Here is a 27942-nt window from a genome sequence, read left to right on the forward strand (position 1 = left end):
CTGTCCCCAGTGGCTAAAGTTGGTTCAGTGGGTTGTGTAGGTTTCCTGGTGGAGGGGGCTAGTGCCTGTGTTCTGGTGGATGAGGCTGGATCTTGTCTTTCTGGTGGGCAGGACCACATCTGGTGGTGTGTTTTGGGGTGTCTGTGACCTTATGATTTTAGGCAGCCTCTCTGCTAACGGGTGGTGTTGTGTTCCTGTCTTGCTAGTTGTTTGGCATAGGGTGTCCAGCACTGTAGCTTGCTGGTCGTTGAGTGGAGCTGGGTCTTAGCATTGAGATGGAGATCTCTGGGAAAGCTTTCACTGTTTGATATTACGTGCAGCTGGGAGGTGTCTGGTGGACCAGTATCCTGAACTTGGCTCTCCCACCTCAGAGGCACAGGCCTGACACCCCGCTGGAGCACCAATACCCTGTCAGCCACATGGCCAGGTGCGTGGGGAGTTTCTTGCCTTTTGGGAAGTCTGAGGTCTTCTGCCAGCATTCAGTAGGTGTCCTGTAGGAGTTGTTCCACATGTAGATGTATTTTTGATGTATTTGTGGGGAGGAAGGTGATCGCCACGTCTTACTCCTCTGCCATCTTGAGGGTCTCCCAAAAAGCCCAATTTTTAAAAATAGGCAAAAGACTTGAACAGATACTTCAGAAAAGAACAGTAGTTTGCTAATAAACTCCTGGAAAAGTGCTCAATATCTTCAGTCAATGGAGAAATGCAAATTAAAACCACCAATCATATATCATTTCACAGAAATGTCAAAATTAATGAGTAAAATAAAAAATACTATACCAAATGTTGACAAGGATGTAACTCAACTGGAACACTCATGCATTGCCAGTGGAAGTATAAAATGTACAGCCCCTTTGAAGATCTGTCCAGCAGTTGGTTATATAATTAAATTTGCATCTAACCCTATGACGAAACAATTCCACTCAGGCACTTACCCAAGAGAAATTAAAGCATGTTCACAAAAAGATTCAAAGAAGAGTGTTAGCAGCCCGGTTCATTATAGCCCCAAATGGGAACCAACCTAAATGTCCATAAACAGTAAAACGACTAAACAAATTATAGCATATTCCTACAAAAGAAGCAGCTTTTATACTTTTTAGACAAACAATAAATTTGTGAGGAATCAACAGGACAAACATAGGCTTTGGGTGCTTAATTAGTGAAGACTCTCAACAGATTTGGGGCTTGGGTAGTGAATTAAAGAAGTAACAAGGTTTGGTTATACAGGATTCTCAGGCTGAATTCCCTATCTCTGGCGATAAGTGTGTCCTTTTACCTCCAGACGTGGGGCGGGCACCTTTCACATGGGAGATTTATTTCCTGCCTTCCGGGAGACAGGAGGGTTGAAGTGTCCCTCTTGTGTTAGCCATTTCTTAAATAACTGTAATTCAAAATAATGTGCCACTGTGGAATATTTGGTGGCAGCCTGCCCTGGACCCCAACAGTTTATACTTTTGCTGGAAGCCTGACAAATCTTAGCTCACATTATGATTACCACCCTTCTTTTTCTCTCTTCCCTGAACCCCTTCCTTCTCCTTCTCCTTTCCCTTTCCAGTGTGTATCATGTTATCTCTCCTTATCCAGTATTGTTTACTTTTTAGAATTTTTAGTCCATTCATACAGTTGTTGAAAAACTTTGTCATCCCACATCAGTTTACCCAGTGTATTAGTTTCCTAGGGCTGCCTTAACAAATTTCCACAAACTTAGTGGCTTAAAATAAGAGAAAATTATTCTTTCACAGTTTTGGATGCCATAGGTCTGAAATTAAGGGGTCAGCAGGGCCACACTCCCTCCAGAGGCTCTAGGGGACAATGCATTGCTTGGCTCTTCTGTCCTTTGCTGGCTCTGAGCCTTCCTTGGCTTGTGGCCATATCATTCCCGTCTCTGCCCCCATGGTCAGATTGCCTCTTTCTCTTCTCTCTGTGTATCTCTCCTCTATGTGACTTTCATAAGGATGCTTGTCTTTGGATTTAGAGCCCACTCACATAATCCAGGGTGATCTCTTTATCTCAAAATCCTTAATGACATCAACAAAGACCTTTTTCCCAAATGAGTTCACATTCATAGGTTCAGAGAATTAGGAAGTGGACAAAGCTTTTGGGGGCCACCATTCAATCCATTACACCAAGAAAGAGTATTAGTCCCTTCTGAAAGTGTCAGGCTTCTTACAACAAAATGAAAAGTTGTGGTTTATTTAGCTTAACTTCCCATAAGTTCAAAATAATTTAGTACTAAGTATAGAAAAATTGAAAATAAGAGCAATCTACTGCCCTGATGTTCAGGGATTCCATAAATCATTCTTTGGCCAACTGCATTTCGATTCCTAGAGCACAGAATATCTTCATTTTTAGTTATGCATTCTTTGTTATACATGTCCCAGATAATTGCTGTGAACAAGTGACACAGCAGCAGTCATACTGGATTTTTTCTAACAATAACAACAACAATAACAACAAAATTTTAAGTATGTTTCCTGAGGTACAAATCTTGATTAAAAGTAATGAAGTATAAAAAACCCCAGTAGTGGAAATTCTAAAGCCACTAATAACAATTTAAAGATTCATTAAAATATATTTCTTATACTGTTGTGATAAAGTGAGTTCATTTATTGGGCCACAAAATAGAGGGTGAGCCCACAGCCCAGCATGCATCACAGATCAAAACCTCAGTCGTTTACTGGAAACACCCACAGGGAACCCTGACATTCACCAATTACAACCCTCCAACTCAGCTTTAGCTAGCTTACCTTATTCTAATTTCTCCTCAGACTGTTTAGCTGTTGTGATATTGTAATTTATAAGAAATATATATACTTGGTCATTCAGATGACCAAAATATGTTTCTCATTTTACTTGGTCTTCATCCACAGTTGTGGCTCTCAGCTCCCCAAACCTTTGGAATTTCCTTATCAATAAGAGCAATACTCTTTTGTTATAATATTTGGTCTCGTTCTCAGTTCCTGAAAACCCTTCAGAGTCATAAAGGTGAAATGGGTGTCTTGTTGTTATTCATAACAAGCCCCTTTTCACCACTTCTGGGTTATGTTCGTGAGGTGACTTTTGGAAAGCACTTAAGAATGGGGGCTGGCTGCCAGGAATAGAGGGGTGGAACTTTCAGTCCCACCTCCTGATTTCTGGGTACAGGAGAGAGGCTAGAGGTTGTATGAATCACCAATGGTCAATGAGTTAATCACGCCTATTAATGAAACCTCCATAAAAACCCAAAAGGAGGAGGTTTGGAGAGCTTCCAGGCTAGGGAACCAGAACGTTTTTCATGTTGTACATTACCCAGCCCCAAACTCCATGAGGACAGAAGCCCCTTTGTTTGGGACCTTGCCCTATACGTCTCCTCATTTAGCTGTTGATTCAAATCCTTTAATATCCATTGTAATAAATGGGCAATGTAGGGAGTAAATTTCCTGAGGTCTATGAGCTGTTCCAGCAAATTAATCAAACCCAAGGAGGAGGTCATGGAAAACCTTTGATTTATAGCCAGTGGGCCAGAAGGACAGGTAACAACCTAGGCTTGCCATTGGCATCTAAAATAGAGGGTGGTCTTATGGAACTGAGTTCTTTACCTGTAGAATCTAATGGTATTCCCAGGTTCCAGAATTGAGTTGAACTCTTGGACACCTACTGGTGTCTGAGAATTGCTTGTTGGTGCAGGGAATGCCCACACCTCCACAACTCACATGCACTTTGGAACTGGGTCCAGGAGCACAGAAAAGCTGTCTCTTACCGTCTCCCACCCCACTTCCACCCCAGCCTGCTCACCCTTTCCACTCTCCTCCTCATGCCCTGGGAATGAGTGTTCCCTGAGGTATTTGGGTGAAACCAATCTAGGGAGACCAATCCAGCAGAACTACCCCATTTGTATCTATATTCTCTACAATAGAGCTAACAATCCTCCTTTGTTTTTAGGTAACATAAGCATTGAGTATTTACACAGGCCCGGCTCTCTGTAAATATTTTAGGTACAGAGGCTGACTTAATTCTTCCAGTGGCCCTGCAGAGATCAACAAACCTTCCCTTTTACTAATGAGGGCAGTAGAACTCCAAGACAGCTACTTTCAAGAACACACGGGCGGAGCCAGATGGGAATTCAGTCTGCTTGACTTGGAAGTTTGCGCATGTAAACAATTCACTGTATAATGGTAGCTGTCCACATTTAAATACATACAATAATTTTTATGATTTTGATAAAAAATGTTAGAGACCTGCTAACACAGAAACTTTTTTTCTAGCATGTAAATCTTTACGGGAATTGAAGAGCCTTCCATACCCCTCAATTAAATTATTTGTGTGATTTGGACAATTTAAAAGTTGCTCCTTCAACTTTTGGGATTAAGGGTTTCAAAGGCAATTTTATTCTTACCATTTCATCTCACAATCCTTTTCCATTCTTTCTCTTTAGCAAGAATTATGTAGAGACCTGATTAAAGTTTTATCTTAAAGATTATAAATGTTTTTTTGCACTCTTAAAAGTTTAGAAGGCAATTTCTGTGAAGAATTAAAACTTGAAAACTTTGTATTTTATTACTTGTGAGTTAATTATGAAATAATTTCTGAAGGGAGAAGTACAATTTTTATATTAGTTCTAAGGACGTTTGTGAATTTAGTGCCAATCCTACAGGGTGCCAGTGGGGAAGCTAAACTCACTACTTTAACTAGTGATTTTTAAAATCCCACCCCATTAGGATCATAGGCCTTTAGTGTTTTTACATTATTGGCTACCTTATAGTTACCATTATTGAGAGACTCCTATGAGCCAGACACTGGCCAAATCCTTTACTTACATTATCTCATTTAATCCTCCCCACACTCAGAAGTAACTGTCATGACCATCAGACAGGCTCGAGAAACTGAGACTCATTCATATAGATCACATTGATTATTTGCTGTATTTTACGTTTTCACCTTGCATTTGTGACCTCATTTAATACTCACAACAATTCTGTGATGTAAGTATAATTTTACATCTGTCTTACAGGTGAGGAAATTGAGGCTCAACGAGTCTATGTTACTTGCCCACAATCATAAAGCTAGTGAATAGCGAAGCCAAGATTCTTCAGGCCCTTGCTCTTAATCTCTGGCTATACTGTCTCCCAGAAAGGGAGGGAGGGAGGATGACAGCCAATGCCTAATGCAAAGTGTGAATCTTTCACTTAGAGAAGATGAGGTAAGTCATGATAGCTATCTTAAAACTGTTCAGACATTGTCACAGGAAAAAGAAGTTGATCTCTTCAGGGTGGCCCCAAGAGGGCCGAGCTGGTGCCCCTGGGTCCCCACCTCTCTTTCACTGAAGGAAGAATTCTAACAGAACAGCTATCAAGGGGCCGTTTCAGCAAGAAGAGGACTCCTTTTCCCTGGCACTTGGTTCTCCAATTTGACCTGTTCACTGATCACCCATAGAGCTTGTTTTTACAAAGCAGACACTCAAGAACCCTCTGCCAGGGACTCTCAGTAAGTGTGAAGCAGAGCCCCGGAAGCTGCGTTGTATAAGCAAATGCTCCTGGGTGAACCTGAGGCAGGTGGTCTAGGGCCACACAGGGAAATACCAAATAGGCAACAACTGGCAACCCCAGGGTTAATTAGGGGATTCCTTCATTACAGGGGAGGTTGGACTGGATGGTCTCTCTGTTACCTCCAGAGTCTCTGAAACCAGAACTGTAAAATAAACTCTTGAGCTGCTAGGAAATGTGATGGGATTGACTCTGGAAACTTCTGTGAGCTGACTGTTCCATGTGAAAAAAGAGCTGTATCACCATCTGGTGGACTGCCTGAAAGTCTTCACGTTCAGTCACCCTAGAACCCTGGAAGGATTTTCTCATTTAATTCTGATACCCTCTGCCTTACAGACCAGGAATCTGACTCAGAAAGACTGGGCAGCACGCACGGCCTTGGCCGTACACACAGCCGTTCCCAGTCTACTGATTCTTATTGGATTCACATCAGCACCATGAATGCCTCACACCTGGCAGTATCTCTCCCAACCCAACTAGATTCCAAACTCAGCTTCCAATGCACGCATCCAATTAGCAAAATCTAAATCACACATGAATCTCTGGCTAAAGTTCAGTTAGGAAAATGGGAGTTTTTCACGTTCAGTATAGTTTTTCACTTTCTAGCCTCTGCCACCCAGGAAGGCATATTAGAAAAAAAAAAAATTGGAACAGATGCTGAGCAAACCAATCAGAATCTTGTGATTGACCATTTGCTTTTCTTCCACTTGACCATTTTCTCTGAAACCTTCCTCTCTTACCTCTATACTACGTTCTATTCCTGGAAAGAGTTGTCTGTTCCCACTGTCTCCAATTCCTAACCCCCCATCCTTCCTTCACTCACAGAGTATGACTGCATCCCTCTCATAATCAGTTCACATCACATGACCTTTTCCATCTCCTTGCTTTGTCTTTTCCCCCCTCTTCCCCTTCCACTCCTCTTTAGCATTCTCCCAGTTCTGCATTAGTACCTCACTCCTCCCAGTCTAATTATGCAGATAATCCCCCCAAACATAATCCCAGCTATAAAATCTTTCCCAGGTTTCCAACTGCATCCTGAAAGTACCCACCTGAATATCACAAGCACCTCAAACTCAACATGTTAAACCCGATACTAAATACTAAAGTCATCTTACTTCCAAAATCTGTTCTCCCTCCTGCATTCAATGTCTGTGTAAACTGCACAACAATTCACCCACTTACTGAAGCTAGACCCACTTACTGAAGTTGATTTGATTGTCCTCTTTCCCTTTCTATTCCTATATTCAATCTTTCCCTAAGACCATAAATTCAGTGGAATCCTCTTACTGAGTTTAATAGGTGCTCTTTAAAGAAAGACTTCAGACATGCTTGTTCTAGCACTTTATTGGAAATTAGTTATGTACATCAATGAAATCAGATCAACGTAAAAGCATCATTTTCACACAATAATATCCCGATAATCTGTGCTATCTTCTTACATAATTTAACAAATCCCCAGGTGCTCCTGATTTCGGTCAAAGAGCTTGAGTGATCCAGAAATCTCTCTATACATATAAATATAAATTGTAGCGTTTAAAATAAACATCATTGTTTGAGTTAGTTCCAAAGGTGCTGGGAACATCTCGTACCTTGGAATGGTTGCAGTGCTGGTGGGAGGGGATGAAGGGAGTACACATTATGCGGTGGACCTAATCACAGCAAGGGCTGGGGCGGAGGGGCACACAGGGGATGGGGCGGGCACTGGATATACTGAAAGCTGGCCAGGGAGCTCAGCCACCCTGCATCTGCCAACAATGCTTGAGCGTCAAAGCTATGGGACGTGAATGCAGAAAGAAGCCCATCGCCCCAGCTCCCTTGGCATTGTCAAGAAATGTCAGAGCCCCTCCAAACTGCAGATTCCGGTGTCCTGGGAAGATCCACCCATCTCCCTCCCCCTGCCATGCTCAATTCCCTCCCAAATTAGACAACTCAAGGGAGTGGCACCTCAAAGAAAATAACGTTGAGCCACATGCTGTTGGTCCCTTGGAATGATGACAGGGTGCCTTTGCTTGCCTTCACCTTAGGGGCACTGGGAAAGACTGCTCTGCCCCAGTGTCTCCCTCACCACCTTGAAGGCCCTCATCAGCAGCTAGGCTCTGTGGTTCTTCAAAGCTTCTCAGCATTCAGCAGTAACACCTGTGTATCTACTCACCAACAGCTTTAACCTCCACTAGGTCATTGGTTCTCACAACCCCATGAGGTAGGACGGGCAGGCATCACGATCCCCATTTGGAAAATAAGGAACCTGGAACTCACAGAATTAGGTCCCTTGACCAAACTCACACCACTGGCCAGCGGCAGAATCAAAACCAGAACTCAGGTCTCCTCACATATCGAGCTCCAGTGTCCATGCTCCAAAGTCCCTCCTGCGGCTCTTCTGAGAAAGAGGAAGAAGCTGGGGGCAGGGACGCTGTCCTCATCCCTCACCTGCCCCTCTGGGAAGGTTCTCAGACGGCCCCACTGAGGACAGGATGAGTCCGCATGCGATAGAGGATGACCGCAGTGGCCGGGCACAGCAACAGGGAGGTCATGATGACAATGGTGGCCAGGATGATGAGGACAATGACCCAGATGTCCAGGATGTGCTTGGGGAGCACGACTCCCATGGGGACCTGGCTGACGGCATCCATGCTGCTTCACTCTGCAACAGATGGGAAAGAGGAGTTCACCGCCCTGTACCCCAGGAGTCAGTAGGTAGGTCACTTACCAGCTGCTGCGTACTCGTTAATGTTGCCTGATCAATAATAGTAACGGCCTCACTCACTGTGGGCTTCCTATGTGCCAGGCCCTATATCCTAAGCACTTGACGTGTATTAACTCACTTAGTCCTCACTTCAACCACCAACCCTTTGCGGTACGGACTCTTATTGTCGTGCTTTTTTATTTCTTGGCCTTTATCTTCAGTTATTTCCATTTTGGAGATGAAGACTCTAAAGCCTTAAAAGATGTAGATGTAGTTAATTTCCCCAAGGAAGCAAAGCCGGGTGGGTGGGACTCCAGAGTCTTCATGTTTAACTGTTAAACTATCGTATACCACCAGTCTGCTCCCTCATCTGTAAAATGAGAAATTCATTGTTTTTGGTCCTGCACCCCTTCTCCCTTTCTCCTGGTAACAGGTCCTCCTCTTTTCTGGAGAACCTACCTTTTCTGTGTGGTTTAGTTAGGGCACACTCCTGAGCACAGGGAAGCACATGTGACCTAGGCTTGGCCATTACAAATCGCCATAGCCTCAATTCAGGAATAGGCAAGTGACCCAAGTCCTCCCAGGGCTTTTATTCACAAACTATTGGGAAAGATGATTCTTTCTGCTGGGATTGTTAAACTGAAAGGATGTGAGTCTGGAAAGGATGGGCATGGGGCTATCTTGCCCACATGTGACAGCATGTCCTAGAGATGGAAAGAGAAGTGGAGTCCTGACGACCTCATTTGAGTACCTGAACGCAGCCAGTCTGACACCATCTGCAACCTCGGATGGCCCAGATATATAAGCGAATAATCCTCTAGTTTTGCTAAAGCCAGTGTCAGTTTGGTTTCTCTCACTTGCAGTTAAAAGAGTTCTGATGGATAAAGATGTAAATCAGTTGTTCCCAAACTTGTTCGATTCACAGCGCCTTCAGTAATTTTCTCACAGCACTCCAGGCCAAAAGAAATACCTAGCAGTTCCATTTATTATGTAGTTAGGTTCAACTTAATAAACATTTAGGTCCTAACAAATGAGTAGCTGTTTGGAAAAATAATACACAGAATTTGAAAGAAAAAATTTGTATTTCACTCTTAGCCAGTTACTTACGGCATGTGTGCAACTGTGAGGCATTGCACAACTTTTCAAACTTTGGAGTCAGATGGGGCGATGCCATGCTCACTTCCTATTCCACATTCATTTGTGTGCAGTGCTTGCAGTATCATGGCAACTGCCAAAAACTCAGCATCACAAAATATAGCATCACCAAAAGGAATGTAGTATGATTAATGTTAGACTGTAAATTATCTTGAACTAGTAGTTTGCACAATGTCTGAGAGTTGTCAAATATCAATATTCCTGTCAAAAATTTTAAAGAGACCACAGCTCCCAGACACACACTTTTCCAATGAGTTCACTGCGGCTCCCCAGGGCTCAGCACACAACCTGGGAACCACAGGTGCAACATGTTCCCTGCCCAGAAGTCACAAGGCCGGAATAAACAATCTCCTACAGGTCTTTCTAGATCAAAGATTTTTAATTCTGTGATTCAAGGTCCCAGGCAAAATCCCCAATTCCAGTCCTATTTCCTGCTTTTACCTAAATCAATAGCTTTTCCTTTTCAATGCCTTTGGCTCCATGCCCACTGTGGCCGCATTAAGTAAGTTTACTGATTACCATACCCAAGGTACAGTCTCAAGATATGCATACTAGGGTGTTTGTTTCTGCATTGTCTGCTATAGCAACCAACACAACAGAAGTATCCATAAATAGTAGAGAATATCCATATAATAGAATACCAGGCAGCAATTTTCATTCATTTATTTAACAAATATACAGTGCTTGCTACACACCATGCACTGTTCCAAGTGTGTTACAAATATTAACTTATTTAATAGTTATTATCAAAAAGAATGATGATCTGTAGTGAGCTCCAAAATAGTCCTAAGTGGGGAAAAAAATAACGTACAGGATAATGTGTATAGGATAGCTCCTTTGGTTCAGATTTTGTAGAATTAAGTAGATAAGATAGGTGAGGATATATAAAAGTAAAATCATTTATAAGCAGAATCCGAAGAAAATGTTAATAGTGATTACCTTTGGGAGTTGGACTAGGAGTGGGAAAAGTTCCTGCTTTTCATTCTTCATTTCTTTTTGTACTGTTGAGTTTTATAAACGTGAGCATGTCTTAATTTTTTTCAAGTCAACCAGTTGATGGAAAAAATGGGCTTTTTTGTTTTGTTTTTTCTTTATTAAAAAAGACTAAATAATACACATACAATTTTCAAGCCAAATAAAATTAAAGTATGAGACAATTAGTGGTCACCAAATGCCATATACTGTGCTAAGTGAGAACCACCTAAGGACAGTTTAAAAAGCATTGCTTCGAGGTCCCATTACAGACTTACTGAATTAGACTCCAGAGGGGCCTCACCCACTCCCATTTCCCAGGTGATTTGAATGTGAAGCCAGCTTTGGGAACCCCTGATCTCTAAGGCCTCTACCACTCTTCCTAGCTCCACGATTTGGGAACTGATTCCTCCGTGCTCTGTAGCCAGTCTAAGTCGGATGCAGACACGTTCTAGGATGGAGGAGAAGCCTCTAGCGAGGCTCTCAGGGCCACAGGATTATAAGGCAGGGGGCCTGCCCTGGAGGAGGAGGCACAGGCTGGCCCTGCCTCAGCCTCAGAAACATGGTCACTTTCTCCAAGGTCTAAGGCACAGAAGCGTGAGTCACAGGAGACGCACACTGTTAAAGAGGGACAGGGGTGGGGGAAATCATTCATTGTGGTCTCCTGATTACATCAATAGCTAGCTTGCCTTTGGCCAAAAGAACCCCACAAAAGCCCTTTCCGGTAAACCCATTAACATCAAACAGTCTCTGTAACTCCAAATGCCAGGAACACATAATCTCCCTGGCTGATTTTCATAAGGAAAACCTGTCATTTACGGGAACTCAGGCTTCAGGGCTCATCCACAACCAAAAACCACTGAAGCTAGAGCTCGCCTTGTTTCACAGGTGGCAAAACTGAAGCCCAAAGGTCTTCCCTCACCTTCAAGCCCACCCCCTTCCAGAATGATCACTCAAAGACATAAATCTGATCAGATCACTGGCCCTAATTAAAACAAAACAGAACAAATCGATGAATAAATGAAACTTTGTAACCTGTATTCCAGACTGTACCACTATTACTTTTTCACACATGAAATTGTTTAAAACGCAGTCACAAAAACAGATAAAATTGGGGCTCCTCTAGACGGCTGGGGAGTGCTCAGCGAAAGGGGTTTGGGGTCCTGTCCAGTAAGCAGAGCTGAATAAATGTCCTTAGAGGCCCTAAGCACTAGAGATTAGGGTGCCCACCCCCTTCACATACATAATTCAAACTCAAAGCAATACTAAACCATAACACCAAAATGTACATGTTATAATGAAATTAAAGTCATTTTTTTCTTCTAACTGAAAAGATCTGAGAACATAACTTTTCCCAGTTATTTTTCTGGTGTGCCCACTTAGCACAGCCTGCTCACTTGGTACAGCACAGCTGTTCAGCTGCTCCTTGACCCCTTGGGCTCCTCAGAACACAGATTGAAAGTCACAAGCTGTGATGTTCTCCAAGGGCCCTTCAGGGCTCTAAGCCTGGCCATACACGTGGCCAGGAGTCAGAGGGCACAGGGAGATCCCTCTCCCTGTTTCAACCCTCTCAGTACTCCAGCGTGTTCTCTGAAGAGCTGTTCCCTCCCATGTAACAGAGGTTCCAGTAACTTCCACGTTTCCCCACTGTGAAAGAAAAGATATTTTCCCCCAAATGAGAACTACACAAACCATATGTTCAGCACCATTAATGGCATGCTGGAAAAATTGGCTTGAGAAAAAGCAGGACTCGCTGACTTCTGTTTGACCTCTATCTGGCATCTGGGTGACTGGCTCCTTGTGAGGGCATAAAACTCTGTTTCTTGGTACATCTAATGAATAACTATAGATCAATAAGCTTATTGTTTGCTTTGCAGATATATTACTTGTGATTTCTGATGAATACGTCAAGTTGGGGTATGGCACAAGCCATTCATGTCACAAATTTAACCTTATCATTGATAAAAATATAATGTTTTTATGACCATGGAAGGTAAAACAGCAGTCAGGCCTAAATTCTTGTTACTTCAAACTGGTATACTTTATCTATTTACCTCGTTAATAAATAATAAACTTTAACATATGTTCGATGTGTTTGTCTCAGAAACTATGTTAAAGTCACCCTGATCTGACAAACAAAGGAGTCACTGGCTCCACCAGTTACTGACACCATCTAGGCCCTACGCCACCTGCCCTGTGACCTGGAGACATCATGGCTCCACTTTAGACCATGAGTTTAAGCAATGGAAAAGTTAAGAATCCCAAAATGACTATTTTGTATCCATTAATAAGACTAAGTGTAAGGGCAAAAAAAGAAAAAATGGTAGTTCCTCCAAAGGAGGAAAACACTGTACCTTCTCCAAAAGTGGGAAATTCATCCCATCTATCAAGTAGTCTGTTTGGTCCAGTCTAGGAAGGAAAGCGGAGGTTCCCTGCTGCCTGCTTCAGAAACATCAAATTTTACTTTTGGGACCATTTTTCTTAAGTAACTGAAAGTTCTTTTACACACAAAAAAGAATCCTCCCAGTCAGTTCTATCATATGGCAAATTTTCTAGTGCCAACAAAAAAATATACATTTCATAAATTGAAATTTCCTACAAGTCAGGAGTTTTAGAATAACCAAATTCAAAGTCACTAATCTGTGCTATCTATCTACCTTTCAATTATGAGACTCACTCCTCAACAAATAACTTCCACCTCTCTGACAGAGCACTATAGTTTTTGGTTGAGCACTCTCAGGACTAGTAACTCTGTCTAGGGTGTTCATTCATTCATTCACTTGTTAAGTACTTGCTATATACAAGATACCCTCTTAGGAGTTACTTTTATTTACTCAAAAGACATGACTCTTTTAATTCCAAGGAGCACAAAGAAGTTAAGTATCCCTCCCATTAAACACAGAATTACACAAGCCAGCATTTGTTTAACAAATACCAACTGCTAAGGACTGTGCTAGGCCTTGTCCCATACATTAATTTATTTAAACTTCACAGTAATCCTGTGCAGGATATATTATTTTACAGATGTGGAAACTAAATCTGAGAGAGGTTAACTGGCTTGTGATCATAAAATTAGTAAACGGGATTCAAACTCAGGTCTCCTGACCCTGTATTCACCACTACGTACAGCTACCTCCAAAGCACCCACACAGACCCAGGAGTATGAACAGGGAGATGCCAGATCCATAGCTCTCTTTTAAGTCCAGGTCAGACTATTACTGTTTTTGGTCAAAGGGCATTCTAGATTTAGAGAATTAAGAAAAGGTATGCACAGAAATAGAGCAAACAATCCTAAAATGTGTATGGAACCAACAAAAGATCCTGAGTTGCAAAGCAATCTGGAGAGAGAACAAAGCTGGAAGCATCATGCTCCCTGATTTCAAACTATATTACAAAGCCACAGTAATCACAAAAACATGGTATTGGCATAAAAACAGATAGATCATTGGAACAGAATAGAGAGCCCAGAAATAAGGCCACACATATATGGTCAATTAATTTGCTACAAAGGGGGCAAGAATACACAACGGGGAAAGGACAGTCTCTTTAACAAATGGCATTGAGAAAACTAGGCAGCCACATGCAGAAGAATGAAATTAGATTACTATCTTACAACATGCATAAAAATTAACGCAAACTGGATTAAAGACCTGAAACCATAAAACTCCTAGAAGAAAACATAGACAGTAAACTGCTGGACATTTGTCTTGGGAAGGATTCTTTGGATCTGACTCCAAAGGCAAGGGCAACAGAAGCAAAAATAAACAATAAAAAAAACTACATTAAACTAAAAAGCTTCTGCACAGCAAAGGAAACTATGAACAAAATAAAAAGGCAACCTATTGAATGGGAGAAAATATTTCCAAAGCATATATCCAGTAAGGGGTTAATATTCAAAATATATAAAGAACTCATACAACGCAACAACAACAAAAATATGATTTAAAAAATGGGCAGAGGATCTGAATAGACATTTTTCCAAAGAAGACAAACAGATGGCTAACTGACACATGAAAATATGCTCAACATCACAAATCATCAGGGAAATGCAAATCAAAACCGCAATGAGGTATCACCTCAACCTGTTAGAATGGCTATTACAAAAAAGACAAGAAATAAGTATGGGCAAGGATGTAGAGAAAAGGGCACCTTTGTACACTGTTGGTGGGAATGTAAATTGGTGCGACCACTATGGAAAACAGTATGGAGCTTCCTCAAAAAATTAAAAATAGAATGACCATATGATCCAGCAATTCCACTTCTGGGTATTTAGCCAAAGAAAACAAAAACACCATTTGAAAAGATATGTGCAGCCCTATGTTCATTGCAGCATTATTTTTAATAGCCAAGATATGGAAACAAACTAAGTGTCCATCAATGGATGAATGGATAAAGAAGGTGAGGTGTATATACACAATGGAATACTACTTAGCCATAAAAAGAATGAAATCTTGCCGTTTGTGACAATGTGGATGGACCTTGAGGGTATTATGCTAAGTGAAATAAGCCAGTCAGAGAAAGACAAATACCATTTGATTTCATTTATATGTGAAATATGGAAAAACAAATGAACAAACAAAACTAAACTAAACCAAACCAATAGATACAGATAAGAGAGTGGTTGTTGCCAGAGTGAAGAGGCGTCAGAGAGTGGGTAAAATGGGTGCAGGGGGCCAAGAGGTATAAACTTCCAGTTACAAAATAAATAAGTTGTGGGGATGTAATATACCACACGGTAACTATAGTCAAGAGTATTGTATTGCATATTTGAAAAGTGATAAGAGAATAAATCTTAAAAAACTTCTCATCACAAGAAAAAAAATTTGTAACTTTGGTGACTAGATGGTAACTAGAATTATTGTGATGATTATTTCACAGCATATACAAATTTTGAATCAGGTACACCTGAAATTAATATAATGTCATATGCTAATTACACCTCAGTTTAAAAAAAGAGAGATGCAATCTACAAAGATCAGGACTTTCACTTCTGTTATCGACAAACTAGATAATTTTGACCAATCTTCTTACTGAGGACTGGAAAATTTAGGCCCCCCAAAAATCTGCTCAAAGGCACTAAGAAGTAGCAAAATAATGACGAATTACCAGGCTAAGATCTGGAAGAAGACAGAAATTCAGGGAGGTGAGCCTGGCATTTGAAGCAGCATTTCCATTAGTGGAGGATGGAGGCTAAGCATTTCCATTAGTGGAGGATGGAGGCTAAGCAGTGTTTCTGACAGACTCAAAAGTAAAAGACTCCCGAGACAGAGAAAGCAAAACCCCTGCATTTTGAGTTTGGACTTCAAAGAGCACTCTTAGTGCTAAGAGTGAACAAGAAGTATACCAATCCCAGAGACTGCAACCCAGCTTTGAATCATCACAGTCCCTGAAATTGAATTAAGTTTGTTCCAGATCACTAGTACCTTCAGGTGCTTGGCAGAGGCAAACTTACATCCTCTCTAGAGGAGATAACATCACAATTCAAATGTTCATTCAAATTTCAAATTTTTTATTCAAATGTCCAATCATGACCAAAAATAAGCAGCAGTGAAAAAAGGCAAGATGACTAGAATGGAACCATCAGAAACAACAGACAATAGAAAAAGATTTACAGGGCTTCCCTGGTGGCACAGTGGTTAAGAACCCACCTGCCAATGCAGGGGACATGGGTTTGAGCCCTGGTCCAGGAAGATCCCACAGGCCGCGGAGCAACTAAGCCCGTGCACCACAACTACTGAGCCCTCATGCCACAACTACTGAAGTCCCCATGCCTAGAGCCCGTGCTCTGCAACGAGAAGCCACCACAATGAGAAGCCCGCGAACTGCAACGAAGAGTAGCCCCTGCTCACCACAACTAGAGAAAGCCCACGCGCAGCAATGAAGACCGAATGCAGCCAAAAAAAAAAAAAAAAAAAAAGAAAAGATTTACAGGGGCTCCAGATATTGGAGTTGTCAGACAGACACACACTTTAAGTAACCTTGATTACTATGTTTGAGGATAAAATAAAACAAGATTGAGAATTTTCACAGAGAACTGGAAACTATAAAAGAAAGAACACAACAGATTTTTTAAAAGAACCAAATAGAAATTCTAGAACTGAAGAATACAGTTAATTGAAAAAAAAAAACCTCAACGAATAGACTTAACAGCAGATGAAGCATAGCTGAAAAAAGAATTAGTGAAGTGGAGGATCAGAGAGAAAAAAATCATAATGAAGCAGACAAATAAAAGGGTGAAAAATACAGAAAACTGGGTAAGGGGTATAGAGGAAACAGTGACCCAATAAAACATACGTGTAACTGGAGTCCTAGAAAGAGAGAAGAGAGAATGGGGGCAGAAACAACATTAGAGAAAGAAAAAACTACGCTGATGAAAGACATCAATTCACAAACTAAAGAAGCCCTATGAAGTCCTAGCGAGATAAATAAAATGAAATCCATAGTTAGGTGCATTATAGTAAATCTGCTGAAAGCCAGAGACAAAGAGAAAAAAAGATTATCTTCAAATGAAAACCAGTTAGACTGAGAGCTAACTTCTCAACAGAAACAATGGAATCTAGAAAGCAGAATGATTTCTTTAAAGTGAACAAAAATAACTAAAAAGTATTAAGATGAAATAAATTTTCAGGTAAAAATACAGGATTTAAATATTCAATAACAGTAAATAAATAGCAAAAGAAACAGAATGAAAGTGTTCTGATTTTCTGGCATTGTCTGGGCAAGATAACGAAATAACATTGGACTTTGTTAAATCAAGGATGTATATTGTAATCTCTAGGGTAGCCATTTAAAAGTAGCAAAAGGGTACATGATTTTCAGAGAAAACAAGAAAAAGGGGGGGAAAACAGAACAGGTGGGACAAATAGAAAGCACATAAAAAGATAGTAAATTTAAACCCAAACTAACAAAAACTATCAGAGCATATAAAAATATAATTTTTTTTTTACAAGAGACACATGGGGATTCAGAAATGTTGAAAGTAAATGGAAACAAAAGAAATACCATTTATCACAAATTTTGGAAGCTAGTAGAGCTATCTTATCATCGGACAAAGTAGACTTTTAGGCAAAAAGTATAACTAGAGATACCAAAAGATAAAAGGATTTTTAATTTTAATATACCTAATCTCAGAATTATAAGGAGAAATGGACAAATTTACAATTATAGTGGGAGAGTTCAACACATCTCTCTCAAATACTGACAGAACAAAAAGATTTTAGAAATCACCTAAGGACACAGAAAACTTCTTAAACTAGTAGTTTTCTACAATATATAATTTCAAGTAGAAAAACTAATTTAAAATAAAAAATTAACATTTAGATTATTTCCTGTATGAATAACTATATATTCATTAATGGTATTGGAAGAGAATAACTTGGAGAGTAATTACATTAGAATAAAGGGAAGCATAATGTATTGCATTCAAAAAGCAAGTTCAAAGCAAAGTAGTTTTAGTGTAGGAACAAGTAAGTTTTAGAACTTATTTCATACATTAACTCATTTGACCTGACTCAGAAAATAGAAAGCTGGCTCTAGCATGCTCCAGTTACAACTGTAAATAGGCTATTTCTGTAAAGCGATGACAGTAAGCAGAATTCTAAGGTGGCTCCCATAATCTCCATTCCCTGGTGTTACCCTGTGATTAGGTTAGGTCACGTAACAAGGGTGAAGGGATTTTGCAGATGTAATTAAGGTTCTAGAATTGCTTACTTTAAAGTAATGGAAAAGATTACCCTGGGTGGGTCTGACTTAATCAGGTAGAAGTCCTTTAAAAGAGGGCTGAAGCTTTCCCTATGTCAAAGATACTCTTCTGCTGTCCTTGAGTTGCAAGAAACAAATCTACCCACAACCTGAAAGAGCTTGCAGGCAGATTCTGCCCTAATGGATCCCCGAGATGACAATGAGGTCTGGCTGACACCTTGACTGAAGCTCTGTAAGGACCCAGCTAAACTGTGCTTGCAATCCTGACCCAAGGAAACTGTGAGATTCTGAATGTATGTTTTAAGCCACAAAATTGTGGTAATTTGTTATGGTAGCAATAGAAAACTAATACAGCAATACTGTATCCTACTGGGTTTGTTCTGTGGAGGTGAAACTTCTACAAAGTAATGGTATTCTAGAAATCTACACAGAATTTAGACACTATCTAGTTTAAACCACATAATCTACCTTCCATTTTACAGATGAAGGACATGACTTGCCCAGGGTCACATAGCAAGTTAATGGCAGGACCCAGGGGAGAACTCGGGCCTCCTGATTCGCAGTGCTCTTTTCAATTCCATCACTATCCTGTTTCAGATGGGAGCTGGGAGAGGACGGTGGGGCATCGGGTTGGAGAAAGCAGTGATAGAGAATAAACTAATATAACGAATGAGAGCCAGCCAGGCTTCTTCTTTTTTGTATTGAAGTATAGTTGCTTAACATTAACATTAACAATGTTAACAATGTTATGTTAATTTCTGCTATACAGCAAAGTGATTGTTATACGTATATATATTCTTTCTTAAAATATTCTTTTCCATTATGGTTTATCATAGGATACTGAATATAGTTCTCTGTGCTATACAGTAGGGCCTTGTTGTTTGTTCATTCCATGTATAATAGCTTACATCTGCTAACCCTAACCTCCCTCCCCCAATCCCCTCCTCCTTGGCAACCACAAGTCTGATTTCTATGTCCGTGGTCTGTTTCACTTGTGTCATATTTTAGATTCCACATATAAGTGATATCATATAGTATTTGTCTTTCTCTTTCTGACTTACTTCACCTAGTATGATAATCTCTAGTTGCATCCATGTTGCTGCAAATGGCATTATTTCATTCTTTTTTATGGCTGAAGTAGTATTCCATTGTACATATGTACCACATTTTCTTTATTCATTCATCCATCAGTGGACATTTAGGTTGTTTCCCTGTCTTTGCTATTGTGAATAGTGCTGCTATGAACAGAGGGGTGCATGTATGTTTTGGGATTAAAGTTTTGTGCAGATATATGCCCAGGAGTGGGATTGCTGGATCATATGGTAATTCTATTTTTAGTTTTCTGAGGAACCTCCATACTGCTTTCCATAGCGGCTGGTACAGGCTTCTTGACTGTACCTTTTTTTACTATATAAAAACCTAAGGGGACCTTTAGGCCCAGAGCCCTAAACAACTTCTCCAAAGGTGAGGCAGTGAGTTAGTTTTCCAGTACCACACACACACCCACACACCAAAAGCAAAGCAAAGCAGTGTCCTGTCAGAAGCACTCATGGATATAGTTCCAGCGTTTGTATTTCAGCCCTTTGACTTAAGGTCCAAATGCAAATCAACCCAGTGAAGAACGTAATGACTAAGCCTCGTAACTTATTTATTCCTCACCTTGGGTAAGAACATCAGAGAAGAGAGGGAGAGACAATGGAATCCTACTTGTAGTGGGAGATTCCACCAAATTGGAAAAAAAAAAAAGCCAACATGCATAGAGGATGAAAGACTAGGAGAGGAATGGACTTTGCCTGGGTTCCAGCTCTGCCCCAGCACTGATTTTACCCAACACAGCTCCGTTCTCCTCACAGAATGCCTTCCCTCTCTAGTCAGTGGTATAGGTACTGAATAAACATTTCTTAAGTCAGCAAAGCCCCAAGCTCCTGTAATCTGGTAAGGTGATGGAAGCTCTTAGAGTAGAGAGAATACTTGGAAACAGCAGGGAATTAGCTCCTAAACACTCAGACTGCAGAGTAGTGTTAAAAGGCCAGTCTTAGAGGCCAGTCGGCTTGGATTTAAATGTGGCTCTACCACTTTCTAGCTGACCTACCTTGTATAAGTTACTTTAACTTCCTAATGCTTCCATTTACTCAGCTGAAAACAAAAACAAAAATGGGAAAATAATAGTATCTGCCTTGTAGGGTTAGGAGAACTCCATGAGATAATCACATATAGTACTTAGCAGTGTTCTGACAAACAGTAAGCCCTCCACAAATGTTCGCCCTATGATTAATAATTCCTGACCATAGGGACTCTCTACAAATATCCACCCCTTTGGCTAGAGTTTGTTAGCATCCCTAACTTGGACTGTGTCTTCGCTTTATCAACAAAGATGATAGACGCTTAATCCATATTAACAATTTTTTTTAATCAACCAGCAGCAGCACTGGTTAAGCTGACCTATTCCTCCAGTCCAAGTATGAAGCTAGTAGAGTAGCAATTCATTCTAATTCAATAAACATTTATGGCACTGTGATTAACACTGGGGAGTGGGTGTGGAGAGAGAGAGAAATACAGTGTTTTCCCTTAAGAGGCTCAGGCTCTTCTGGAGGAAAAGACATGAATTACAATACAAGGCAGAAAAGTGGACTAAAGGTACAAACTACATGGTATCTCCAAGGAGGAAAGAAGTAGAGTACTTGATTTGAATCCTGCTTTCCACCCTTAGAAATATGACTTTGGACAAGTTATTTAAAAACGCTAAACCTGTCTTCTTATCTTTAAAATAGGGACACTAAAAGCACTGCACTGCAACATCCTATTGCGAGGATAAAGTGAGATAATATGTAGGGAGTCCTGGAAAATAACAGACGCTCAAAAAAAATATTAATCCTCATGCCTTCGTTTTTGTCTAAGTAAAATTGAAGACAAAAAAGGGGGCTTTTGATATGGACTTTGAAAGTAAGTAGGAGTTCAAAAGAAAGAAATATGGGGAAAAGCAAGATCAGTAGAATAAACATCATCAACAAAGCCCAGAACTGATGAGATACTTGGTGTGTTGGGAGCACATATAGTCCTGGTGGCTTTGGCAAGAAACTTAACCTTTTAAAGCTCCAGTTTCATTTGTAAAATGGGAATAATAATAAGTATTAATAGTAACTTCTTCATAGGGACGCCGTGGAAGGTGAATGAGCTAATGCACATAAAGCACTTACTTGGACAATGCCTGGTACACAGTTAGGGCTTCATAAATGTTAAACTGAGCTAGTGAACACAGTTCCCAAACTCACACAAAGTTCAGAGGCTCCACCATTAGTTTGGGCACCATGACTGCTCTGTGACTGATGTAGGAAACTGTAGTGATAGTTTCATAAACAAACAGCCGTTGATGTCTGTCCCAGCTTTGACCTTCCACCAGAAATGCACACTCTCCACATCTGAACTGCAGCTAACAGTTAACTTTTGAGAGACTGCCAGTGGTTATCCAACCAGTTTTACCACCAAGGAGTTCTCCAAGGAAGAATGCAATAAAAGAAACGACTTCCTGATGGCAGGCAAACTTAATTATGCCAGAGTGGGAGAAAAGGCAGATAGAGGCAGGTGGCTTCCTGCAGGTGTGGCCTTAGTACGGCACTGCCAGAGCTCTGAGCAGACAGTGCTGATGTTTCCTTTCCACTAGACACGGAGCCCAGAGAGGAGGCAGCTAGAACCAGCTGTGAGTCACTTAGGCTGGAGGCGTCTCTTGAAGCAGCTTGCAGAATGTGAACAATGAGGTAATGGTTCACAGGGGAGTAGACTAGGGGGTTTACCAGCAAGGCCCAGTTTATAGCAGCTCTTCCTAAGGCTCTACCCTCTGAAAGAGCTGGTGAGATTGTCAGAAAAGAATGGAGCATTTAGGCCAGACAGAGAGGGAAACTCAGGTACCAAGTAGGGGCCCCACTGGCCACCTAGAAGCCTGGGGTACCTAGTGACCTGTGTCCCAAGCGCTGTTCCATTTCAAGACCTTTGCGCTTGCTGTTCCCTCTTCTTAAAATGCTCTTGCCGCCAGATCTCTTCAGTATCCAGTGTCTCAGCGGCCATGATCTCAACTTAAACGCCACCTCTTTGGAAAAGCCTTTCCAGACCCACCCTATTAAATTACCATCTTATCCACCAGCCATTCTCTATCTCATACCTTGTTTTATTTTCTTCATAGACTTTTCACAGCCTGAAACTAACTTGTTTGTTTGCTTGTTTGTTTGTTTTTGTTGGCCATCCTTGCCCACTCAAAGTACAGTGCAAGTTCTAGGAGAGTAGATGCATCATCTCTTGTTCTCTGCTGTTCACTTAGCACCCATCACAGGCTCTGCTCTGGCACACAGTAAGTGCCCAGTGAATGTGAGATTGACAAAGAAATGAATATGGACAGACTGGGGAACTTTAGATTTGAGCTTAACTCCTAGAACTTAGTTAGTGGGGGAGGTCCAGAAAGGATCCTCATCCCTGTAGAAGTTCAATGACCTTAAAGTCAGAACCTTATCTCTTGAATAAAATCACACCTTCTGACTTGATCTCTGTACACTGAGGAAGGATTATGGGGCCTCTTTCTTTCCCAGTCCACCTTGTACGCGCCAGGCAGAGGAGCACTGGCCTTTCAGAATAATGTCCTCTAGGCTTCCCACCTACTGACTTGCTTAGGCTGGTGAGTCAAATTCAGGTTTTGATTCCCTGTGTTCAGGGGCTGGGCATTGAGGTGGATGTGTAGGGGTTGGGGGGTTACTGCCCGGAGTATGGACTTTTCTCTCTCTGTTCTCCAAAGAGGACAGAGAGGCTGATAAAAGGGAAGGGGATTTCTCACAAGTCCAGTGTGAGAAGGCCATCCCAGCCTCACATTTACTCTTGGAAACAGTGTTATGTAATAGTTAGCCTCAAGTATTTACCAACTCAGCAAGGAGTCCATTTCACCAGGGACCTTTGTTCCAAAGAAAGGGGCCAGTGGAAGGAATGGGCAGGACACACAACTATCAAAAATGTGAAATAAAGCAAATCAGAGGACTTTCTCCAATGACCCAAGATCCCTGAGGAGCACTCTGTTCTCATTTTACCCCAGTTGGCTTCTATCTCCTCCAAAATTCTTAACAGTCTAAAGGCTTGTTCCCTGCATGAGTTTCTATCTGCTCCTCTGTGGCTGGAAAAATGGAAAAACACCAGGATATTTCAAAGAGATCAGAAAGCAGCCAGAGCTGTTCAAGACTGCACGTACCATCTGACCCAGCCAATCACAGAGTCTTAGAAACCAACAGGGAGCCAGCAGAGGAGAAACCAGGGCCAAATCCACAGCATCCTGTTTAATCCTCTACCATCCATCATTGTTATTTGCCAGTGACTAAGTGCCTGCTGCTGCTGGGCTGACAAAGGAGACGCTCCATGAGATCGGCTCTCAATGGGCTGGGGGGCGGAGGGGTGTCAGTGATAGAGCTGCAAGGGCACCACAGTGGTGTGAATCCCCTGCCAAGATGTGTGATCCAGAACAAGTCCCTCTGCTAAAGTGGGCCTTGCTGTGTATGGTAGGCAGAATAATGACCCCTCAAAGATGTCCACATCCTGGTCCTCAAACCTTAAATATGAACAAGGAAGCATGGCTCAGAGGGAGGAGTCAAGGGAAGAGGCAAAGGGACTCTGCAGCTGTGATTAAAGTTAAGGACTTTGAGATGGGGAGATTATCCTGGATTCTCCAGGTGAACCCAATCTAATCACATGCATCCTTAAAAGTGAAGAGGAAGGCAGCAGAGTCAGAGAAACGACCTGACTGGCTGTTACTTACTCTGAAGATGGAGGAAGGGGGCTATGCGCCAAGGAATGCAGTGGCCTGAGAAGCAGGGAATGGCCCTCAGCTTGCAGCCAGCAAGAAAACAGTGACCTTGGTCCTACAACCACAGGAACTGACTTCTGCCAGCAACTCAAATAAGCAGGGAACCAAGTCTCCCCTAAAGACTCCAGAAAGAAACGCAGGCTGATGATGCCTCGATTTATTCTAGGGAGATCCATACTAGATTTATGATTGCTAGAACTGTAATACAATATGTTTGAAACCATTAAATTTGCGGTAATTTGTTACAGCATTAGAAAACGAATGCAGGGTGTGATCCTCAGTAAGTCCCTCTTTCAAAGTGAGCTTCAGTTTCCTGTAGTCAATAGAAGAGGATGGACAAGGTGACCTCTAAGGGGCCAGCTCTCAAAGACTGACTCTGCTCCCTGGAGAGCTCCGCCCCAGGTCAAGATGGTGTGTTGGGTTGAAACCATTAAAGAAAACAGAGAAGAGTGAGGGAAAAAGAAGATTAATCTTTAAAAAGCCCCAGGTGTTTCCTAAGATGCCACCCAGGGCACTCAAAAAGAAAGGTCTCCTGTTTTGCCCCTCGTTACTTCCTTGACCATACATATCCCAGAGGAACGAAGTGGGAAGTCTGAGAGGTCTAGACAGACGCTTCACAATCAATCCGTAGAGGCTGTCCGGAGCACTGTGTTAAGAAGGATTCTCCTGCCCTGTGGAGGTCTGTTGAAAAGTCCTGAGTATCAGTGTCACCCTGGGGCAGGGAATTAGGAGGAGTGATGTGTGTAAAAGATATGTGTCATCATTAATTGAAACTGATTTGGGGAACCCAGTTGTTTTCTCTGTCTTTCCTTCTCCCTCCTCCATTTCTTTTCCCCTGGTCCTATGTCGTGGGTCACCAGCAATTCACATGCCCAATCAGCCAACCAGGGTCCAAATCAACAAAATGAGGGAGCTGTATCTACACACAACTAAGTAGTTTGAAGTCACACAATTTAGTCACTGAATCTGTTTTGCTGTTGTTTAATGTGCCAGGCAATTATAATTCTGACCTGTTGCCTTTCCTGGCTACCTAACTCTTAACCTTTACTCCCAGATGTACACCACTCTCACTTGAGTTTCACTATCTGTTTCCCTAGTGAATTGGAAGGGTACTAGAGTCCCTAGTGATTCACTAGTCCAGTGGCTGCCAAATTCTCACTTAACTCCCCCAGGTCACCCTGTAAGTAAGTGGCAGAGGCAAGATCTGAATCCAGATCCCCCCAACTGCAATGAGGTTCAGAGCATAGGCCCTGGAGCCAAACTGCCTGGGTTCAAACTGCAGCTCTGCCACTTACTTCCTGTGTGATCATGCGTGAGTTACTCTCTCTGGACCTCAGTGTCCTCATCTATAAAATGGATGCAGTGATGGTCCCTACCTCATAGGATTATGGTAAAGATCATAGCATTATGTAAAATGCTTAAAATAATGCCTGGCTAATAGCAAGCACTCAATAAATGTCAAGTATGATTATTATTACATTATTCAGCTTACCTGGCCAATCAGGGAGGGGGTCAGCAATGTGTGGTAATACCAACATTTACTCTTATAAACTGTGAGTCCGAGTACATGTGTGTCTTTGATACCACTGCCAATAGTGGCAGTGTAAGACAATCAAGATAAAGATCCTCTTTCCTTGGAAATATTTCAGGTGTTTTTATGCTTTAATCCATGGAGAAGAAACAGAAGCACTTTTCTTTTCTTTTTTTTTTTTTTGCACTTAATGTATTTCTTTGAAACTTTGTACATGTCTCACTAAAGCATTCTAATATTTCGTTAGAGTGTGATAGGCAGTATAGCAGGCACCTCTGTGTAGGGGAACAGAACATCTATTACAAATATACCGTGTTTCACTGAGCTTTCCCCTGGAAGAAAAGACTCTACACTTTCTGGCGGCATTTTTTTTTTTTTAAGTCCTGTGGGTATTATTTCCTCTAGAATATGTTCTTTTATTTTACCTGATAGTCGACAAGGTGGATCTGTGCGGGGACCTCTTTTAGAAACGCCACAAGAAGGACCAGGTGCAGGACCACCACTACATTCACCAGAATGGTCAGTGACCCATTCTCTGGCTAGTGCTAACAAAAATTGCTTGTGAGTCATTTTATTCTAAGAAGCACTTTTCTTAAAAAAAAAAAAAAAAAAAAAAACAAAGGATCAGAATATGGCTGGGAAAGCATCTGAGGCTGTAACTACCTCTTTACTCCCTTGGTCTGGCACCCCTGGGCCCAATATGTGACCCAACCACACTTGGTCCCCAGAGTCTCTGATTTGTTTTATGTCTCAAACACCTCACCACGGCTCAGTGATTCTCAGGCTGGGCCAGAGACAGGGAATCCCCAGATGTTTTACGGGACGGAGCCCACAGCACTGACGCTCTGAGAGGTCAGTGTTTGGAAGATCTGATGGGGCATGAGTTATAACCCCCGTGGCATGATTCATAACTCTGAGACAGCTGGAAACAGGAGGTCTCGGTTGGAGCAGAGAAACACTTCTCCTTGGCTGTTTTTGGTTGTTGTTATGACAGAAGTACATGATGTCCCGAGGCTCAGCTGGGCTGTCTCGTATGTGCTCAAAGGATTGCTGAGTGCCCTGAAAAACCCCCAAAGCACATCCCCCTTAACCACAGACACCCAACTGTTCCACCTCCACTTCCTCATTTTATAGGTGGGGGAAGCAAGGTCCAGATAGGGAAACCCCTCAAGGTAACTCAGTGTCTCCTGACTCCCAGGGAAATGTTCACCCAACCCCCAGGCCCACCCTATTCAAGCATTCACAATCCTTCCGGACTATGGACTATTTACCCACCACACTGGGACCACAGATCATAGCAGATGATCAGGGAATCTTACTTACATCCTTGAATAACTGAGCAGCTCTCAACACTACACCCTAGAGCTTTGAGGGAATCTATAGACAAATGTGAGACTCGAGCCCGCAGGTGCCAACAAGACTAGAACGAGTCAAGAAGAAACAAGTGGAGCTGCATGCATAAGAGCCCAGCCTGGCCACTGAATACAAAAAACAACCTTGACAGTTGTATGGGGTTTTAACGGTTTACATCTCTCTCTCACTCAGTAGGCAGTATCGGGCGCCTGTTCACCAGGCCCTGTGCCAAGCGCTGAGGATGAGAGACAGTCCCTACACTCAAGGGGGCTCAGGGGTGCAAGAGAACTGGCAATTGAAACAACCAAGTCCTAAGAGGCAGGAGGAGGGAGCTTGGGAGGAAGGCTTCTCTCCAAGATACTTTGCACGTTCCCGTTCTCATTTGATCTGTATGCAAAGGGTATTTTCTCCATTTCACAGATAGAGAAACTGCTCGTGACAGACCAGGGCTGGAACCCACCACCCCTGACTCCAAAACCCTGGCGCCCTCCACGCCGGACTTTGAGAAAAGTAAGACAGACAGCCTGGTGCTCTGGGTGGTGCAAAGACTCAAACTGCCGGCGCAGCGCCCACAGCGGTGCTCAGGCTGGGGAGCTGAGCCCTGACGCCGCGCCTGCAGAGCCTGCTGGAGGAGGGGGCGCGCTCCCCAACCCCTGCAGGAGCAGGGAAACGCAAGAGAGGCCCGTTTCCGGTGGGGCTGGGAGCCCACCCATCCAAGCTCCGGCCTCCGGGGAGGCCCAAGATCGAGCGCCGAAGGTCTTTGGAACTTAGGGGCGGACAGAAGGAGAAAAGAGAAAAGCAAAAGTGATGAAGGGGGAGAAATGTGGAATTAAAGGAGATGAAAAGAGGGCAGTTGGGAGGGCATTGGGGTAGAGGCAGCACGAGAGCCAGAGTCCCACGCACGACACTTAATAACCCCACTCACCCTGGATCCGCACAGCTCCTTTGAAAACCCACGGCCCCCACCGCTGCTGGATCGTGCCAGGTCTGCGAAAAGTTCCTGGGGTAGAGGCAGCCGGAACGCTTCTCCAGGTCTCCTCGGACGGTACGGGCCCCAGCAGCGGGATGCGACCCCTAGCCCTGGGATCTCGTCCCCGAATGTGCCCCGTAGCTCCAAGCCCCGGGCAGGCGGGAGCGCGCAGCAGTGGGACTCGCTGCTGGGCACGGGGCACGCTCTGCTCTGGTGGCTCTG

At 42.4% G+C, this 27942-nt stretch overlaps 1 protein-coding gene across 1 annotated transcript; it reads right to left on the reverse strand.

Annotated features, from left to right (window-relative positions):
* Nucleotides 1–6869: 6869 nt before the first annotated feature.
* SMIM3 (small integral membrane protein 3) lies at nt 6870–27942 on the reverse strand. Its single transcript, XM_007118373.3, has 2 exons — nt 27676–27942; nt 6870–8163 (listed from the first exon to the last, which is right to left on the reverse strand). Exon 2 carries the CDS (start codon nt 8150–8152, stop codon nt 7970–7972), a length of 183 nt encoding a protein of 60 aa, XP_007118435.1. The 5' UTR covers nt 8153–8163; nt 27676–27942; the 3' UTR covers nt 6870–7969.

Source organism: Physeter macrocephalus, chromosome 8 (genome assembly GCF_002837175.3).
Source record: "Physeter macrocephalus isolate SW-GA chromosome 8, ASM283717v5, whole genome shotgun sequence".
In the NCBI taxonomy this organism is placed as follows: domain Eukaryota; kingdom Metazoa; phylum Chordata; class Mammalia; order Artiodactyla; family Physeteridae; genus Physeter; species Physeter macrocephalus.